Genomic DNA, 19842 nt, shown 5'->3' with positions numbered 1-19842 from the left:
AAAAAAAAAGAAGAAGGAAAAAAAAACAAAACACAAGTTTAAGATAATAACTACTGCAATATTTAGAAGCATAATGTCTGCAGATGCCAAAACAAAGGATTTGTTTTCTCGTGAAAGATTTATTTTTAGTTTTGTTTACAAAGCAGTAGTTCATGGAGCACTTAGGCTAATGACAGTTTTCAGAATAGGTCATTAAAGAAATGAAAACCATTCAGAAATATGACAAAAGATGAAAGGTTAAAATATTCTGATACCTAATTCCACAAATCATAATCTTGAAGCTAAAAGGAAAAGTAATTTCAATGTATATGTTTTAATTTTTGCTGGTTCTCTTATCTGTTTTTCTTGTCAATCTCCTGCTTATCATTCTGATGAACAATGTTAGTGAAACTCATACTGTTAACTACAGAAAACTACCAAGGGAGAATAGACAAACACCAGACTTGTTTAAAAAAAAAAAAAGGAAGAAGACCTATCTGAACATACACACACACACACAAACACACACCATTTTGTGGACCGAAAATTATATTTTTGAAGTGTTCTGGCTGTAATAGTACACTTCCACATTTAGAAAGAGCCAATTATCTATAAATACATAAATTCAGTACTAAGCAGGAGAAGTAGTCCTTGAAATGTAGACAGATAAGTGATGCATAAGCAGGTTGTTTGTTAGAACATGGAAACAAGACAAATATCTCCATGTTCTGTTAATGGATGTGACAAGAACATTTGCCAGCTCAAAGATGACTGCTGCCCCAGCTCTCAACTCACAGTTTTGCTTTGTTCCCTGCCCTTACATCGTTTCTGTTTGAACAGAAAGGTTAACAATGACACATAATTCTACATAAATTAATGTGCCAGTTGGGCCGTATTCGTATATTCATGTGAGGACTTCCCACATAGCTTTGAGCAGTCACTGAGACACACTCATTGAGGTTGTTGCTCTTTGAATATGACCTTCTCTAACTCTTCCTCCTCAGTCTTCGAAACATCACATGGAAGAAACCACATGAAGCTGAACTTTGATTTGCAGTACGCAAATCTCCCCTTCAAAGTTTTGGATGTTTTAGTGTTGTGACATGAGGGAGTTAGTTTCCCTTCTTAGATCTCACAGTCTCAGATCTTGACCAGGGATAGAAGGAAATCCTTCTCCTTGATACCAGAGCTTGCATGAGAACATGCAGAATATTATGACTTTCCTTTGAAGACTTTGGTATTGGCTGGTGTTCAGAAAGAGGAGTGGCTGCTTTATTATGGCTTGGAAATTCTTAACATCTTCACTGGTGGCAAACTTTCTATATAGGGTGGTGATGTTGAAATGCATTTGTCCTTTTAGTTCCTGGAGCTGAGCACTTCAATTGTGTGACATGGAAAGTCCTGTTCATCCGCTGACGCTCAGTTGCACTGATTGAAGGCAGCTTGTTTAAACAATGCTGTTGTTTTGTTCTTCCAAAAAAATCAAGCTAGATTCATTTTTCTGTGTCGTGCACATAACGCTTCAGTTGATTGCATGGCGTAATCATAATTTTCCTCTGTCAGGCTGAGACCAAACTGCTGTGGCTGGATAACAGCCTGTGTTTCACGTCAGTGAAACAAATGCGTCATTTCTCCAGCATTCATTCACTAAATAACATGCTAAAGAATTAAAAAACAAGAGACCCTAATGATGATGGATGTGAACGAAATGAGCAGGACACTGCAGAGCATTTTGTTCTGATGAGTTCAAAACCAATACTTTCTTGGCGACTGATCTTGGGCGACAGCCTGGGGTTAGTTTAAGTTACGTTATAGGGGTTTCTTGGTGCCACATGAAGTCAGCCTGAACCACACAAAACCTAGTGTAAGAGCAGAAAGTGTCTAAACAGAGATGGTGATCCCTTGTAGGAAGAGGAGCTGCTGCCCTTTTTAAGAGGGACAGGACATAAAGGATCCCAGAGAGCAGATGGAGACATCCCTCTCCTTGGAGTCTATCTTGGTCATGCCTTGAGGATGAAGAAAAGTGCTTGCTCCACTGGAGAAACTGTGCTGGTGTGAGGAGTCTCTTTTCTATAGGCAGAAACCACTGGGAAGGTGATGGGGAGGTAAAACCCATCCCAGCAAACCTAGTTTTGCGGTCAGCCCCTTCATGGGAAGGCAGTTGTGAGGAAATACGAACAAGAAAGTGTAGTAGAGTTGACCCTGTAACAACAACCCCTCATTTTTAAATTATTGTAAATCTCTCATAATTTTTCTAGGTTCGAAGTGCAAGTTTCATGTGGGTTCAAGGGAGGTGTGAGGATGGTAGAGTTTTGTACCTTGTGCCTGAGTGTGTAGGATGTGAAATCCATGGGCTCTGAAGTAACTTTTTCTTATTGCCTTTGTCAAATGAAAGCAATTCTGGGGGTATTGACACACTGACCTATTTCTAAAGCCAAATCTTCATTCTAGGGACAAAAGTAGCTGTGAGCCTTATGTACAAGTGACATGGAAAGGTGATTTCTGAGCATTCCTGTTCGCTGATACTGAAACAGTCTCTGCAACACCTTTATACCAAATTTAACTATGATAGCCCCACTCGCTCCATCCTGCCCCTTTCCCTACATTTTGGGCTGTTTTGCTGGCACACAGCAGGCCCATGGGTGTGTTTGCAATTACAGAGGGTGAAACAGGAACAGCTCTGCCTTATCTCCCTGGTTTCCCAATGTCACTAAGCGAATTTTATTTTGAGATTCCTGATGGCGCTTGGCAAAGATAAACAAAATCTTCCATCAGGAAACCTGGGAGCTATTTCCACAGGAAGCTTCAAATCACTAAAGTAAATAAAACCCTTTTACATTATTCCCAGCTATGTTATTTAGCTAGCCTGAGACGGTAACAATCGGTGAGAGGTGTCATATATTAGGGGGCTTGTAGCCTTTAAACAAACGATTCCTTTGGAATCCTGTGCATTTTACTTTTGTCCGTAGATTTATTCAGAAAATAGTCTTTCTTCACAGAAGACACATCTAGGAAGAGCTCCAGACCTGACAACATGGAAGTAGTTACAACTATATTATTCTGTTGGCACGCTATCCTTCTACGTTAAAAATAGATCACTTGCCTCAGTCCCAGGGGATTTTTAGTTCCATCTTCAGAGTTTTACTTGGCTCTTCCTAGCTTTTACTGAGCACTGGCACCTGTGAAAGCCAAAAATTATCAGTATTCTAGGCCAGTGCCCTGGCTTTCCTAATACATATCAGAACAATTTCAGATACGCTGTGAGTAAGATGCAGCAATTTCTTAGATCAAAACTTTGGACCTTGGTTGGACTTAAATGTTCCAGAATTCAATGTTTTTCAACCAATTCAAGCACAGGATTCACTTAATCTAACTTAAGCATTAAGTTGGGTATCTAAACCTAAACTGGTCATGCAAGAACACTTCATAATTAATCATGAAAGACTGGGATCTCTGGAATTTGACTCATCTGAAGACAATAGGCTACATTGCTTTCTGGAGGTACTTGTGTCATTCCATGACTATAAACTTTTGCCCATACACAAAACTAGTAGATGTCTGCATTTTGAAGTTTTACTTTAAATATGCTGTACCTCCTGTAGGGAAAGGTTTCTTTCAATTTAGTGGCACTTCCAATTGATACATACTGAACTGAAACCAGAATCTGTTTCCACATGCTCTTCCATATCAAAGAATGTGATGATGGTAGTCATAAATAAATTCATTAAAGGTTTTTATAGTTTTCTTTGCCAGAAAGAGGAAAAAAAGAGGACCACAATAAAATATAAAAGGAACAATTCATTACAAATCCAGTATAAAATGTTATTATTTGGGATTTAGGGAGTCAGAAGAAGCTTTCTGGTGGATTGGTCAATCAATGAAAGAGGTTACTGAAAGAGGGTGTGGGATGTTGTTCTCTGGGGACATATTCTTCACCCTGCCGCAGTGACGTTAGGACTGAAGTGACACTGGCAAATGTGAAGCTGAATGAAAGTCTGTGTTGAGCTGTTCATGCTCTAAGAGACAAGAAAAGGAGGCATAATTCTCCCTTATGTAAGATGAAACCGATCTTACGGTCTTGAGGCAACTTCACAGCCAAGTGCCGTAGCAATTAGCAGTGAGAGAACAATTGAAAATGGCCAAAGCCGATTTCACTGGAGGGAGAAGGAAATGACTTTATCAGAATATTGGCTACAAATAAACCAAGAGAGGTTGCATTCTAGGAGAAAAACTTGGAAGTGTTTTCTCTCGGGAACTTGCTTCTACTTTCACTTAGGCTGGCGGCATGGCTGAGCCCCAGTGGAGAGGGCCAGGAGGTGGCCAGGAAGGCCGTGGTTCCAGGCCCTTCTCAAGGCATTGGAGGCTGCTGTAACATTACATCCAACCACCCGTGTGTCTTTGCAAGTCAGGCTTTTTACCCTGTTGGCTAAATCAGTTCCTGCCTGAACTATCTGCTATGCAAAATCCTCGTTAAAACTCAAGTCGTATTTATGCTGAGGAAATGCTTTGGTGCAGTAGTCCTTGATTTCTCTCAGGTGATGTTACTCACCTAAGTTTAATGCTAAGTAGTCTGAATAGAGTGATCTTTGCCTTGATACTGCCTGCACCCAGTTGGCACCAGGCCAGAGTGTATGGATTCTGCTTTCCTCTTGGGTGGCTGATACGCTTTACGTGCATGGAATAAATACCTCTGTTCTGAGGGAAATTCAGGCACGTAACCACATATTCCATATTTTTTCTGGATCTTAAGCATACTAAAAAAAAAAAAAAAAAAAGACATAACTTATCTGACCACTCACAAATAAAAAGGAAATATATCCAAGCGTGATGAACTGCAGAATTTTTCTCTCGCCTTCTAGATATTCATCTTCTCTCACACAGTTCACAGGCTGCAGCTGAGACAAGAATTTCTGTCTTTTTTCACAGTCCCAGAATGCTGTCTATAATTTGGTACCTTGCCCCAGTCTTTCTTAACTTGGCATAACATTTATACAAGCTCGATACTTCCAAGAGCAGCTTCAGTTTACATGAGCTGATGTCCAAGCCCAAGTGTCTCATAGCTCTAAGACAAATTATAAGAATAGCTAGAGCCTAGCATATGAAAGGAAAGATTAGAGACTTCAGCAGGAAGACAACGACATTGATTAGTTCAAAGGCTTCCTGATAAAGGGGAAAATATATTTCGTGTTAATTTTGGCTCATTCATTTCACATAAACTAAAGGGCGTTCTTGATTTTTGACAGATGTACCGAGTGGATTCCACATTAATTTGGAAAAAATGCCCATTGAAGGAGAGAATTTGGTATTGTCCTGTTCGGCCAACAAATTCCTGTACAAAGACATTGCTTGGATTTTACCAAGGACAGTCAACAACCAAACGAAATCAAGAAGGGCCCTCAACAAGGAGTACTCCATCACCCTCACTCTGACCATCAAGAACGTTTCCCTGGCACACTCAGGCACCTATATCTGCCGAGCAAGGAACATATACACGGGGAAAGAAGTGCTTCAAAAGAAAGACGTTACAATCAGAGGTGAGCACTGCAACAAAAAGGCTGTTTACTCTCGGATCCTCAAATATAAGAGCACAAGGAATGATTGTACAACACAAAGCAATGTAAAACATTAAAGGACTCATTAAACAGTAACAGGTGTCTCATATCATCTTGATTTTTTATTGCTGTTGCTACCTTTCAGGCCCTGAGGTGGTGCACATTCCCCCATGGGTTGGACATAGGAGGAATAGCAAACAAAATCATATCGCATGAGCTTCCAGTTGAGTTCAGACGGGTGTTTTCTGCTTTGACAAAGCACGTGGAAGCTGGGGTTTGGAAGATCCCCTGTGCTACATTTTGCATGTTGTTTTTTTTTCTCTTGCTGTGTCTCCTACTGAGCGATCAGGAAAACTTTGGATCAATCTTTTCTTCCACTTTGATATCGGCCTCGTCAAAAGTGTCAAAGCTGAATAAACTGATTAACTTTAAAAACTGCTGTTTTCAGTCAACAACGGACATTTAATAAGTTAACTTTAATGTGCAGAATGAGCACAACTCAGTTTGAGATTGACTGGACTATATATTTTTTATTTTAATCTGATCTTGATGGACTTATAAATATTACCTGCTGAGCAAGTTCTAATGCTTATTTATTTGAAATTATTTTCTACACTAAAGTACATTAATCTTAAAAAGTATCTTCTAAAGGAAGTATGCAGGGAAGAAATAAAAATGTTGATATAATGCACAGACCTATAATATCATTTATAATAATGATGATTTAAAAACTGACAGACGTGAACTGTGTTTCTCCAAATAAATCCAGGTAGATTTCCAGTTGCTGTGTTGGTCAATTTTTAAAGTCAGTTCTGCACTAATGTAAAAAGCTAATGATAAAAAGCATGAGTATTGTTCCTGGCCTGAACATACAGGAATTTGTAATGTTGTAATTATTTTATTAAAAGAGAAATATCCCACTAACATGACTGACAAGGTTGCAGCCAGCACAGTGAGATGTTTAATATGTTTTTTAAAAATAGAGGTTCAAAACTGAAGCCATTAAAAATATTCATTGCTTTTGGTATCAAATGACAATTGGATTTATTATGGGGATTAAGAACCAACTAAACTGCTGAAGGAGAATTAAGGGCAACCTTAAACTTCCTTGTGATTGTTTCCCTTTTCAATTCCTTCGTCACAATTTTGCTATGAGATGTTTCTGTGTATTATAAATTCTGTATAAGGAAGAAGTTACTATTTTTAATAGATCTGATAACTTTATTTTTTTACAATGCATAGCTTTTATTATTTTTGGTTACATTTATGATTGATCATTCATATAGCATTTACATAAGCCATAACAAAACAGACCGTAGTGACCAAAATAGCTACAGCGAAGGAACAAAGTGGCTGTGCTTTTAAAATAGAGGGTGACAACATGACAGTTTCTTGTGCTTGGGAACTCACCAGACTATTTCCTCCTTTAGGTATCGAGACTGTGTCCCACGGCTAAACTTGTCTTTCACGTGGGAATTGCTTTTGTCAAGTGTGAAAGGGTAAACAATAGCATTTCCCCATAATGCCAGCTTCATGGAGCCTAAAATGCTTAGAAAACAATTGATAACCTGGAAGTTGTCAGAGTAAAGAAAAGAATAATCATTTATATCTTGAAATGTCACCTATAGCCTGCTTGTATACAGTAGCTCTTTTGTTCATTATTAGTGTGATGGCTTCCAGAAACAATGTGTTCTTGCAAAGGGACCTGGGTCTCTTTTTTTTCCTAAAATACGCCTAAAAAGCAAGTGAAATCATTGGTGATGGCTTAAAAACGGGGCAAATGTGCTCTTTAGCATTTGCAAGTCTTCAGAAGGATCACAATACAGAATCCCCTTTTTGATGAGGCTATTTTGTGAGAAGACGTTTGATGGCAAGGTGGGCGGTGATGACAGGACGTTCTGAATTTTCCATGGCCTTGGGAGCCGGAGTGTGATGACTTGTAGCAGCCAGTTGCCAGGCAATATGAGTGTGGATCAAAAAAAAAAAAAAAAAAAAGGTCATTAGCCTGCTCCTCCATGAAATGGTTGTGAATTGCAATGATGTGCATTACTGCTGGGTGGACATCCTGCCAGCCTGGTCTTGACTGGTGCTCGGAAGGCCACGCTGTGCAAGGACGTTGTGAAATCTCTGTGGGGCCTCCTCTGTTGGGAGGCACAGAGAAACTACTCTCTGGAAAGCAGTTCTCAGTGGCCAGATAAAGACTACTGTCACTTTTGATGTCCTCAGAGGATGGGGGAACCTCAGTGGTTTGGGGAGTTTCTCTGCCTTTTGTTATGTAATATATTATTTAGGGAGAAAGGTGTGAATTATATTTCTTTCTTTCTTTTTTTTTTTTTTTTAAGTGTTAAAATTAAAGCTTGTATTTATATTTTTGTACTGGTTAATAAAAATAAGCGAAAAAACAACATTAACAGTAACAAAGGGCAAAAAATGGACAGAACGGGAAGTATACCCCAAAATGAACAAACTTTAATGTGTTCTCCCCTCTTGCCATTGTTTGCTTTTGGAAATGGAAATCCTTCCCATACCACCCTGGGTCTGCTGTGTGTTGTGACGCCAGCGTCCCCTTCTCCCTGCTGTGACCCCTTGTCACTGCCCTGGGCCAAACTCTGCCTACCATGAAGTTCCTTGGGGCAACTGAGAGCAGAGTCTGACCCTTGGCATCCAGCCCTGAAGCTTTGGGGCAAGCAGAGCAGGGAGACACAGCCTGCATTTGAAACTCCCACCCCATGGCTACGCTGCAAAACTGAGAGGAGAAAGCAGGTGGCTTGCAAACCTGACCCTCAGGTTGACAGAATCCTTGAAAAATCAGCTGATTGCAGCAGAGAAATTATTGGAAGTATGTGAATGGTGACTGGATTTGAGTTCTAAGAAAGAAAGTTTTTAATATGAAAACCCAACTTTAGTGTATGGCTATAAACAAATTAAAATTAATCACAAATAACCCATGGAATGTGTGGCTTGCCTTTGTTTGTGTCATCTTGTCCGCCTTCATTTTGGATGTCTGGGCTGGGGTGTCCATCATTTATTGCTGATAAATGCAAAACATGGGGATCTTCTCAGCTTGTGTACGTGTGTCAAAAGTTGCTTGCTCATAGATAGGCTGTTGCAAAAAATGGGAATGTGCAAAAACCATGGAGGGTGTCAATGAGAAGGGGGAAGTCTTCTTGTCTGTGAGGCAATGCTTGTTGATCACGTCATTGTGTAGGTATTTGGTGAAGAATTTGCTGTCCAGCCTCTCTCATGAGCACTGCATGTTGTGAAGTGAGAACAGATTGTCTGCTGTGAAGTAAACAAATAATAGCATTACCCGTGGAAATCACAGACTTAAGGCTCAGAAAAGCCCCAGACTGCAGGTTCATGACTATGCTGGATTAATTTCAAGGGATAAGAGCATAGCAAAGGTAGCCCACATTAAATTGTGACAAAGCTTTTAGTTCGGCGGGGTTCATGAACACTGTGTAAGCTGGTGGTGCGTAGGTGCTTAACATTTCAGGAGAGCTTTTATTCACAGCTGGTAACATAATGATTGTGAAGATGGAAATATCTTACAGACAGTCAATTTTTGTGAAAGGATAGAGTGTAATCTTCCAAACACAGTGTCAGAAATTCAGCCAGTATTATACTTGAACATGGTGTATTGATATCTACTGCAGTCCACAAGAAAATATCTGCAAGGGGAGTTTTTTTTTATTATTTTATTTTGTTTTATTTTGTATTTTACAATGTGTGTCTCACCATGTTAGTGACTACTAATCCTGGCAACATCCTTGAAAGGAAAACTTGCAAATAATTCAGTTCTTGTGAGACTGGGGAATTCAAGGGAATCTGCAGTGCATCTGCGAGATTTCTCAGGAGCTCTCTGGATTCTCCACCACTGCTTTTAAGGAAACAAAATACCAGAAAGGATCGTGTGAATGTTGCCAGTGTGACAGAGACGTGTTACCATATAATGCACATAAAAACTGCAAGTACCCTGGTCTTTGTCAGAACGCCTTTCAGCGCCATATGAAATGGGGGAAGGAGTGGTAAAGTGCTGAAAAGAGGATAAGAGGGATTTGTTGTTTTGCTTCTTTCCGGGATGACTTTGACATGATGCCTACAGAGTGTTTTTGAAATGCCCTTCTGCTCAGCCCTCGAGCAGAAGCAGTACAGATGAGCTGCGCTCCCAATAGTCACTGTCACTAAATGTCATGGACGTGTTTTATTGCATTGTGTTTGCCTGGATTTTGGTAGATTAAAGTGAAACAGGAGCGGTGTCGCTATGATGCTTGGCGTGCTAGCATTCAGCTTCGGCCCCTGCCATGGGGGTTTCCAGCGTCCGTGGGCTGCCAGAGGACATGAGTACATTCCTCACCAGAGCAGCTTTGGCAGGCGAGCAGTGGTGTGGTTTGGCCAAGCCTTGGTGTGCTCAGCCAAATATGTGAGACGCAGAAGTGGAAGAATTTGTGAAGACATTGGGACACATAACAATGCTTTTGTGCTCATCGTTTCTCATTTTTGGCTGTGTGGGCTTACTGAATGCAGTTCATAATTGTGTTCTTTAAAGTAAGTAAATGATAAAATTCACATTCATGGGTATCACAGTGTACTGTGCAGTCCCATCGGTGATGCTCTGCTACAAGGGTGTCCTGCTGTTTGTTGACAACTTTGGTCTCATGGTTTGCTTCTTCTGATGCTTTCATAGGAAGGTGGTGCTTTTGATAAACCAGTGTGGTTGATAATGGAACTGAGTAAATCTGTTAAGTTCAACGTTGGGTATTTGTTGGCCATCACAAACTTCCCCTGCTGAGTAACAGGAGTATTCAGCACTCATCGAACACAAACTGGAGCAGTAAATTAGATCTATGAACAAATGACTTGATAGAACAGCCATAGCAGTCTCTAACATCAGTAAAGGGCTGGCAGGGAGGATAATTAAGCCTCCAAGGTTACAGGAATGTAAAACAGAGGTGTTATTTTGTCTCGTAGCTCAAGAGGCACCAGCCTTGCTGCGGCAGCTCATGGATCAGACGGTGAACACCAGTAATTCTGCAATGTTGGAGTGCCAGGTTCGTGGCATCCCTGAGCCCCAGATAACCTGGCTTAAAAACCATGAGGAAATACACCAAGAATCAGGTGAGAGCTCTGTATGTCTCCCCACCTTGTACAGACTTTTTGTTGTGCCCTGTGTGCTTTCAGTGACCATTTGCACTCCAAAATGTCAACCAAGCTGTAGTTGTAGACACATCAGGCCACTGTGAAGTCAGAGGGAAAAATATAGATACAAATATCTCATTTTGCATTTTAGAAGTCACCTCCAGATGACTTGTTTTATTTCTCTTCATTTACTATAGAGGGAGCCTAAAGACCAGGTGTTTTGGCCAGAGTACAGATAGGCAGGAGAAAACCAGGCTTGAGTGAGGTGTGTATGAGTACCAGGGGAAGTCTCTGGCCAGACATGCAAAGTTTGTTCTAGATTCACAGCCCAATTGCCAGGCTAATTCCATCTCTGTGGTCCCTAAAATTGAAATGTGTCTGCCTGAACCAGGGGAATCCATGTTTCATGCAGCAGAAAGGAACAGCCTCCCAGGTGGCATGCTGCTACTGCAGGAAAAAAATCGGGAGATGTTTTCTGCTGTGTCCAAATTAGCTTCAAATATCAGTTTAGGCTACACGTCCAGCTCTGATATGGAAGCAATCCTTGGAGATTTCAGGTGGAAATGAATGATGGGGGGAAAAAGGAAAACCTTTCTCATGCAAATTCATGCACATTCAAATCAGGAGCACACAATGAGGTCATGTTATGGGCTCAGCAAAAATGGTTCAGGAGGTTTGGTCTGTAGAAACTTGAACCCTGTGTAGTCTTAAATACCAGCATTTTAGAAAGTTTGTATTTGATGTTCTGTCTTGTCTTATTGGAAATTGCTATGGCATGAGTAAAGGCAACAGAAAAAACTGCGTATTTGTCAAAGTGAATTGCAAGCATGCACAGATTTCCAACACAGTCACTGAACTTTATATACAGCCAGATTCTGTGAAGTTTTACCACGGCTGCATAGTTGTAGTGTGCATTATTCACACTGTTGTCTAGAATGGATGTTATGTGCTTAACTTGGGCGTAATGCAACACATGAGGTTAGGATCCAGGAAGACATTTCTACAGGGTAGGTCAGAGCACTTTAGTGAGCTGCCTGGAATAGCTGGTGGGAGTACACTTCAATGGGACTGTGGTTCGGATGGAGCCAAAAGCACAAGTGTGTACTTGACTGCACATTTCCTGCCTGTATCACTCTTGAAAGGCAGGCTAAGGCCAAATCTGCTGCCTGCCCCTTCCTTGCTTGCTGGAATATCACCCAGGCTGGCTTAAGGGTCAACTCAGCTGGAATAAGAGAGGTGTTGAAAACTTCAGGTAACTCCTGTGATTTAGGGTACACCTCATGGGACCTTTCCTTGCATTGGCTGTGCTCCTTCTGAGAAGAGGCCCAATGTCCCCTGCCACATGAGCAAGTGAGTTGGGGCTTGGGATTGCTCAAAGCTGGAACTGCTTCTGCAAAGGAACTGCTCTTGTGAGTGCAGTGGTAAGCGGACAGACCACCCATTTTCTAAAACTTGGAGACATGTTATGGAGCTCGCTTGGACGAGTGTCCAACCACAGTGCTAATCAGTACACGAGATACCAACTGCTCCCAGGTTAATTCCCTTAGGCTGAGCTTTTTCACTCACACAAGTGTTTTGTAAACTCTAATTTCCAAAAGGTTCCCAAAGCTTCCAAGCATATTTGGCTCTCTTGCAGAGAACACTGCGCTGTGCAGTCTGCGGCTCAGATTTCTTTTGGGAAAAACTTGAAGCAGATATTATTACACAAGTGCCTGTTTTTGTTTATCCCCTGGCTACCGCTCATTGCAAAATATTTCATTTCACAGGAATAATTTTAGGGCCCGGAAGCCGAATGTTGTTTATTGAAAGAGTAAAAGAGGAGGATGAAGGACTTTACCAGTGCATAGCCACCAACCTAAGAGGGTCTGTGGAGAGCTCAGCGTATGTCACAGTACAAGGTAAAGGTGCATTACATGGGAAGAGCAAGCTTGCCCGAGTGATGTTCTTGCTCTGGCTGGAAAGGTGGGGGTATGACTTGGGGAGCATGTGGTGAGCTCTGAAAGCAGCAATCTGAAGGAAGTCCTAGCGAGGGAAACGTACCAGGTTGGAAAGGAAGCCTAACAGGAAATGCTAACTCAGAGAGTGTTTACACTGACCTAAAAAGAAGAATTGCTTCAACCCAACAAAGATCAGGTCAGGGTAGAAGACAAATGTAAATTTAGCATCATCAAAACAAACAAAAAACAAAATAAGGAACACCCTCCTACCCCCTCATTTTCCCATTTCAGGTTAATTCCACAAAAAGTAGAGGTCTGGGATATTTTCATTTGCTTATTTTCAATATAAAGTGAACTGCCAAATCAGACCAGAAGATTTTAGCCTAGCAATAACTACAAATGCATTCTAAAGGTACTTACTGTAAGAAGTAGGTATGATCTAGTGATTTCTGTAGCCATTACTTGAGTTATTTTGCTATTCCTTTAAACATCCAGCATTGTTCTGCCTTCTGCCAAGCTTGACTCAGACCTGAGTCACCTCAGTGACTTCCACTAAGTAATTGTACATTGCATTAAAATAAGGTTAATTCAGTGACTTTTCAGTTTCGTTGAATATCTTTGTTATGAGATGGGAGAAGCAGGTTGACACTCTCCATGTAAGTCAGTGCTGTGTAAGAATTTTACATAACTTGTCTTATTGATCTCATTTTTAAGTAAATAGTCCTAAGTGCATTTAGTTTCTCTTTTTAGAGGACAGTTTGATTACCACCTGGTCTCTCAGGCAGGGATTATGTCTTTGTAGCTGTTCTCATAGAATTGCTAAATGTATCTGAATGCTGCTGAGTATTTGGATAGTGCCCTACAGCAAAAGACTATTACAGCTGGTAAACCAGTATTGATTTTCTGCCACGTGTTTGTCAGCAGCCCCAGTTAATGGGTATCATTGACGATAAAATGAAGCTCTTTTAAAAGGTCAGGGATAAGAATATGTACATGTGGGCTAGCCTAACGGGTATAATCAAGGAGTTAAAAACCCCCATCTCTTTCTGAATAATGCTAGGGTTTTAATAGCTATTGTAATCACTTAAAGAATGACTTGTCCTTAAGTGCTAGCTGTCCAATGCATCCAAGGCTAATTGATAGCTCTGGACAATGTAATTCATTATGGTATTGATTTTTGTATCATTGTATCTCAGCTATTTATTTCAGCCACACTCGTTCTGTCAGATGGCTTCTAGGAAGTCATATCTCCTTGCACATGAACCAGAGAAAATGAAGACAGAAGCCAGGAAGGCTTCTTCTCTGGTTACATGCCCTGCGGGGACCGCTGACGATGTGCTTGCGTGACTCCTATGGGAGCTCTTAGACGAGCAGGAGATGAAGTCTACCGTATTAAAATTTATAGTCTGAGACTAGATGCAAGAGAGAGAGAGATTTTCTTATCTGTTATCATCAGGGAAAATGCCTTTCCACCACCTCTCTTCCGACTGCACGAAGGGATGTCACTGGAGGAGTTTTTGCTCACTCCAGACCCGGCAGTCTTCTCCAAAGTGGAGTCCCTGTCCTCCTCTTGGGGAACACCAGCCTCCCATCAGCCTGAAGGGACAAAATCAGGGTTTTAACATGGGTCCCTCTCTAGGTTTTACCCCTTCCTTGCCTTTCTCAGCACACACACTGTGCCACTGCCACAAAGCTGTCCCCCATCCCCTGGCTCTCCAGATCAAAGGCAGCAGAGCAACGCCCCACGTTGGTGGCTGTGCTGAGCAGATTGGAAGGGCCGTTTGCAAATGAGCCAGGAAGGAAGCTGTCTGCTCTTTTTATTTCCTCTGAAAAAACATTCTTATGCTCACAGATAAAACAATGCGTTATTTTTGTACCAGCCATGGATGAATGGATGGTGGAATCCAAGGGCTGTCTTTAAATAATCGCAGCCCTTGTTTGGTTTGGAAGCTGTGCTTGTAGGGCTGTCTGAGGAGACAAGGGGCTGTGTTTGTGGATATGTCAGAGCGAGCTGTCCATTTGTTCTTGGCTGAGGAGCTGGAGAGGCAGTGAATCTGAAAGAACAAGGACAAGAAATGGCTGCACGAGCAGCCAGCAGGCAGAGGGGAGTGTGTCCCTCAGACCATGGTGGCACAAGCTGCTGGACACGGAAGGGACATAGGCTGTCTCGGGCAGCTTTGCTGCACTGCTCTCAGCTGCTGCTGAAGCCATCTCTTTACTTCTCCTGGGGACCCTGGAACACTGCTCCCAGTGGGAGCCAGTGAGAGAGCTGGTGGCAGAAGTGCAACCACCTGTGTAAGGGTGCTGGTGAAAGAAGGACCATCACACTCACCGAAATCCAGGCCTGTAACAAGCAAACAAATCCAGCAAAATGCCCTGGATTAGAGCTATTGCTTCATAACTTCACGTGATCCCTGCTGATGGGAAAGGAAAGTGTCACACTTGTGAAGCATCCATTGAACTGCTCTGACACTGTGGAAAGGGTGTTTGCTTCTCATTTAACCATCTATTTCTGTATGTACCCACCTTTCTGACTTTGTATCTCATAAAGTTGTTGTGCTTTCTGGGCCACTCTGATTCTGAAGTCATCAGGAATGTTTCCATGAAGTTTATCTGGAATTCCCTTGTTTACTGAACGTGGTTCAGCCTGGGTTATGTGGATGACCATAAGAGAAACATCAGGGGACACTTAAGACTCCTGATACTTCAGGGGATCTCCAAAGTGGGTTGGAAGAGAGCCCTGAAGGTGTCTAGTCTAGTCCCCAGCTCAAACCATGATCATCATCAACTCTACCTCTAGTCAGAGATGGATGGGCCAAATTGCAAAAAACAACAAGGTTGGAAATCCTTCAGCATCTCTGAGCACCTTTCCTGGTTCTGCAGGGCTGTGACCACAAGATCATGCGGGTCAAGCAGGGCAGGACCCATTAGTGTAGGGTTACGGGGCACTTCAGGTGCAGCAGAGACCTATTGGTGTCTCAGCCATTGCTTTTTCCCTGCTTGACACCTGAGTGCCCTACCCTACCTGTTTTGTGTCAGATCAAGCCCTTTCCTACCCCGCTGCAAGGCGTTCAGCCAGCTCTGGCTGCCAGGCTTTAACAAGATCAGGAACCTAATGTTTATAACCCAACCCAAGCCCAAACTGGAGAAGTTTGTTCTGGTTTCCTAAAGCCACTGGGGCATGTCACAGACAGGGCCTTTGCATCTCTTCACCAACTCCCACATAGAGGAGCCATGGGGAAGCTGCTGCCTCCCACCCAGGGGCGGCTGTGTTGTGTCTCACAGGTTTCATGAGCCCTGCCATATGGAACAGTGGCAAGAAATGAACCATCAGCCCCTCCAGGATCTGCTGAGCAAGCGTTAGAGGCTGTTACTTGCCATCTGCACGGGTGCTACTCAGAGGCAGGAGGAGCAGATCCCCGTGTAAAAGGGAAGCCGGATGATAGCAGATAGGCAAGCTGTCTCAGGCTGTGTCATCTTTGCCATCATTACAGCCCGTATTTAAATTAAGTCCTTTAAAAATGCTCATGCTTTTGAAAACACTCATGTTATTTTGTTGAAATAGGTACATCCACTTTCAGTTGTGTTTTCCTTCAAAAAGCTTTATCCTCAAAACTCCAGAATGGATGTGCCTGCAGAATTTCAGACACAGGGCCAGATGCATCACCTTTAGAGATTAAATACTTAGGTGTTGTGCTAGTCAAGCCACAGCTAAAGGAAGCCATTTAAACTCTGCACAAAACTCAGCAGGCTTGCCCCAAACCAGGTCACACCTCCCTCTCTGTTCCCTGGTGAGCCCACCAGCGCGATGTTACTCCTCCCTTCTTCGTTTGTCAGGAGCAACACCAAGCCGCCTGGGGCCTGAAAGTGCTGCCAGTGGAGTTGACAAAACTGCTGTGAAATCCTGTTCAGAATTACTCCTTCTTGTCCTCTCGTTTTCTCTCTCCAGAGGGTGTATCAGAATAAGAGGCAGAGCATGATTTCTTCTTGCATTTGCTACCAGTCGGATGGCAAACATATTGTGGGAAGCATGGTATTTTGACACGATCACAGGATTTGCAAAACAGACTGCTCCAAAAACATTTTATGAGTCCCTAAGTGGCAGTCTGAAGTGAATTTTATTTTGGATTTTTTTTTTTTTTAATCTGTCAGTCAGCTCTAATACTCTCCAGATTTCTAATGCTCATGTTTTCTCACTGCTTCCTTTTCTGTTGCTGTTGTTTTTTGTTTTTCCCTTCCTGTGTTTGATTTGTTCTGGGGTTTGGAGAGCCCTCTGTGCTCCCTGCCAGCCAGGCTCTGCCAGCTCCGCTGGGCATGGCACGGGCCTCGTGTTCCCCTGGGGAGCCACGGCTGTGACCGCAGGAGACCCAAGGGCACGGATCCTGCTGGGTCACCATGGGATGGAGGTTTGGGCTGAGCCCCGAGCTCCTGCTCCTCCTGATCCATCCAGACCATATGAAGATTTGTGGACTCCTGCCCAGGAAGGCTCGTGGACTCCTGCCAGCCATGCCATGACCCTTTGAGCATCCCCAGTGAGGTTTTGAGTGAGGGCTGTGCAGCAGGGCTCAGCAATCAGCATGAAGGGGCTCCCCTGGCTGTGCTGGAGCAGGCACAGTGCCCAGGGAGAGGCAGAAAACCCCCTGGGCAACAAAACCCAGGCAGCAGGACTGGAGCCACGGGTGCATGCAGCAGCACAAGCTCCTGGCACAGCTCAGGACCGAGTGTTTCCCTGCCCTCTGCTCCTCTCTCTGATGCAGACTTGGCCAGATGGGTTTCGCTGTTGTATCATGAAACTGCATGAGCAGGCCCACACACATTCTCACACAGAGAAAAAAAAAAAAAAAATGGCTAAAAATACCCCACAGCTGTATTTCCAACTCAAAAGGAAATGATCATCTAACAGGCCATCCCTCACCTGGTCAGCTGCATCTCCTGCACCCCTAAGAAGGGCTGACTTTTTACCAAAAAGTTTCCTGATGGATCTTATGCCTTTTTGCTGCATTCAGTACAACGGCTGTGCTGAGGAGACCTTATTTTTCCAGTCCAAACAGCGATTAATGCTCCATTGAATAAAAGCTGGTCCTTCCTGGTATTTTATTTTCATGGCAGAGAACCACAAACCACACCTGGCTTTGCGGGTCCTTTTCTAAAATGCTTGCTGCTTGATTTTCTCAGGCACACCAGAGAGGTCGAACCTGGAGCTGATAACCCTGACCTGTACCTGTGTGGCTGCGACGCTCTTTTGGCTCCTGCTGACCCTCTTCATACGCAAGCTGAAGAGGGTAAGGCTGCGATGGGGGGGAGATCCCAGCTGTGTCTGACTCTCCATCATCTTAAAAATTTATTCCCAGGCTACTGAGGTCACTAGGAATACAAAAACTGGGATTCACTCACTGTGACTCCCTGTGCAATCACCACCAGGCTGCAGACGGATGCCCAGGGAATGACTCATGGGGCTGGGTGTGAGTAAGCAAAGCTGGGCAGGGGGCAAGACTCTCAGGCTTGCAAGTATTTGGGTGCCTGCCTCCCACCAAAGGCATCCCCATTCCTTTAAAAGCTGTGGGAGTTTGGCACGTCAGCATCTTTGAAGATGGGAGTGAGGAGGAATGACAGAAACTCACAGACCCGGTGAGGTCTGGTGTGTGCACAGTGTCTGGTACAGTTACATCACTGGTGAGATGATGTTGTAGCGAGGTTGTTTTGGCAGGGCATTCTCTCATACAGATACTCCTGTATCAGCGTGATAACATTAGCTGCCCTTCTTCTCATCCAAGAGTGCCCAGGATGTTTTAGCTCTCCTTTCTGCTGACAGCCCACCGTGCCACCCCTAAACCCACAGGTCAGCGCCAAAAATCCAACATTGCTGCAGTGCAGAAGGACCTTGGAGCATCTCATGGGCACAGAAGAATTTGAGGGAAAGGAGTTGCTGGGACAATGGGGTTCAATGCAGGATAAGAGACCTGGAAGGGCCACACAAGCCCCTTTCCCCCCTTCCCACCGCCCAGCAGCACTGAGCCCTGGCTGCACCCATCGCCTGGCTGGGCAGGCACTGGGTGTCCTTTCTCAGCCCCCACAGCTGGATGTGCTCCAGCTGGCTGAGTGTGAAAAGCTGAATTCAGCCTGCAAAACCATTTCATCTCAGCCTGCCTGCATTTTAGGTTTTAGATGGAGAACTTCTGTGGACTGATGGGAGTGCAGGACCAGGGCTGTAGGACAGCAGTTGTCCTTCCTGCCTCCCCACAGCTGCAAGCTTTTATAAGAAGAAATGCATGGGAGACTGCTTGGGGGGAGAGAAAAGTAAAGGTTAAAGCTGTGGAGAAACTTTATACCTGTACAGAGACAACAAAGCATTTGGGACCAGTTCTGATTTCTCATCAGTAATGGTAAAGTAATTCGTAACAGGACTGCAAAGCTGTGGGTTCAGCCATTGGAAAAATGCAAGTTTTAAAAGTAGCAAGGAGTTGCAGATTTTTTTGTTGTTGTCATTTGTTTGTTAGATTCTTGACTGAGAACAAAAATAATCCTTCTTGCTACAGAGCAAGGGATTTAAACTAGATGACAAGTGAAGGCTTTTTTCCAGACAAGCCTTTCCAACTAGCATCAGTCTGTGTTTATGGTCTTCTCTGTGTTTCTGTTACCAACTCTTAGTCTCAAGGATTTACTTCTAGAATTAGCTCTGAATTAAATTGCATATACAAATGATGAAAAAAAAAAAAAATCTTCAGTGCTCTTTGAAAAACAGCATTTTCTTAAAGCCTGACTGTTACGCATACAGGGTCAAATGATATGCTTAATAGTTCATTGCCACTCAAAATGTTGTTTTCAAGCTCTGATTGTGCCAAAGGTTTGTTATTCAGTAAGTCTGAATGGAGAAACATAGGAAGTTTTCTGCACCTTCCCACTCTCCTACTGCTCTTTGAGGTGGGTCCACCTAAAATCTCTTCTAAAGTGACTGCTAGAAGCAGTCTGGCACACATCTCTGTAAAAAATGCTACTTTTTGGAGCACCTCACAAGCCTCTGTTTCCATCCATATCCCACTTATCCATGTCCCATCCAGGGACAGTGGAGGGTTTGGAGCCAGGCTTTGTGCCTCCTGACTTTTCTCCAGGCATCACTGTAATCCTTCCTGGGACTGACTTTCTGGGTTCTTGGGATTGTGAAAAGCAACCAAAGCAGGAGCTGTTAGCTACTGCCATTTTAATCTAGTTATGTTTGTAACCAAAGCATACAAAGC

At 43.2% G+C, this 19842-nt stretch overlaps 1 protein-coding gene across 1 annotated transcript in view; it reads left to right on the top strand.

Annotated features, from left to right (window-relative positions):
- FLT1 (fms related receptor tyrosine kinase 1) overlaps positions 1–19842 on the top strand; it is a 108239-nt gene that overhangs the window by 62398 nt on the left and 25999 nt on the right. Inside the window, exons 13-16 of the mRNA XM_082778650.1 lie at positions 5223–5513; positions 10503–10649; positions 12437–12568; positions 17783–17889. Of these exons, the coding sequence (XP_082634776.1) occupies positions 5223–5513; positions 10503–10649; positions 12437–12568; positions 17783–17889 (677 nt within the window). The remainder of the gene's footprint in view (positions 1–5222; positions 5514–10502; positions 10650–12436; positions 12569–17782; positions 17890–19842) is intronic.

This window comes from Aythya marila, assembly GCF_965140915.1.
Source record: "Aythya marila genome assembly, chromosome: 1".
Lineage (NCBI taxonomy): Eukaryota > Metazoa > Chordata > Aves > Anseriformes > Anatidae > Aythya > Aythya marila.
The sequence above is the reverse complement of the archived record's forward strand: the minus strand, read 5'-3'. Positions and strand labels throughout refer to the sequence as shown.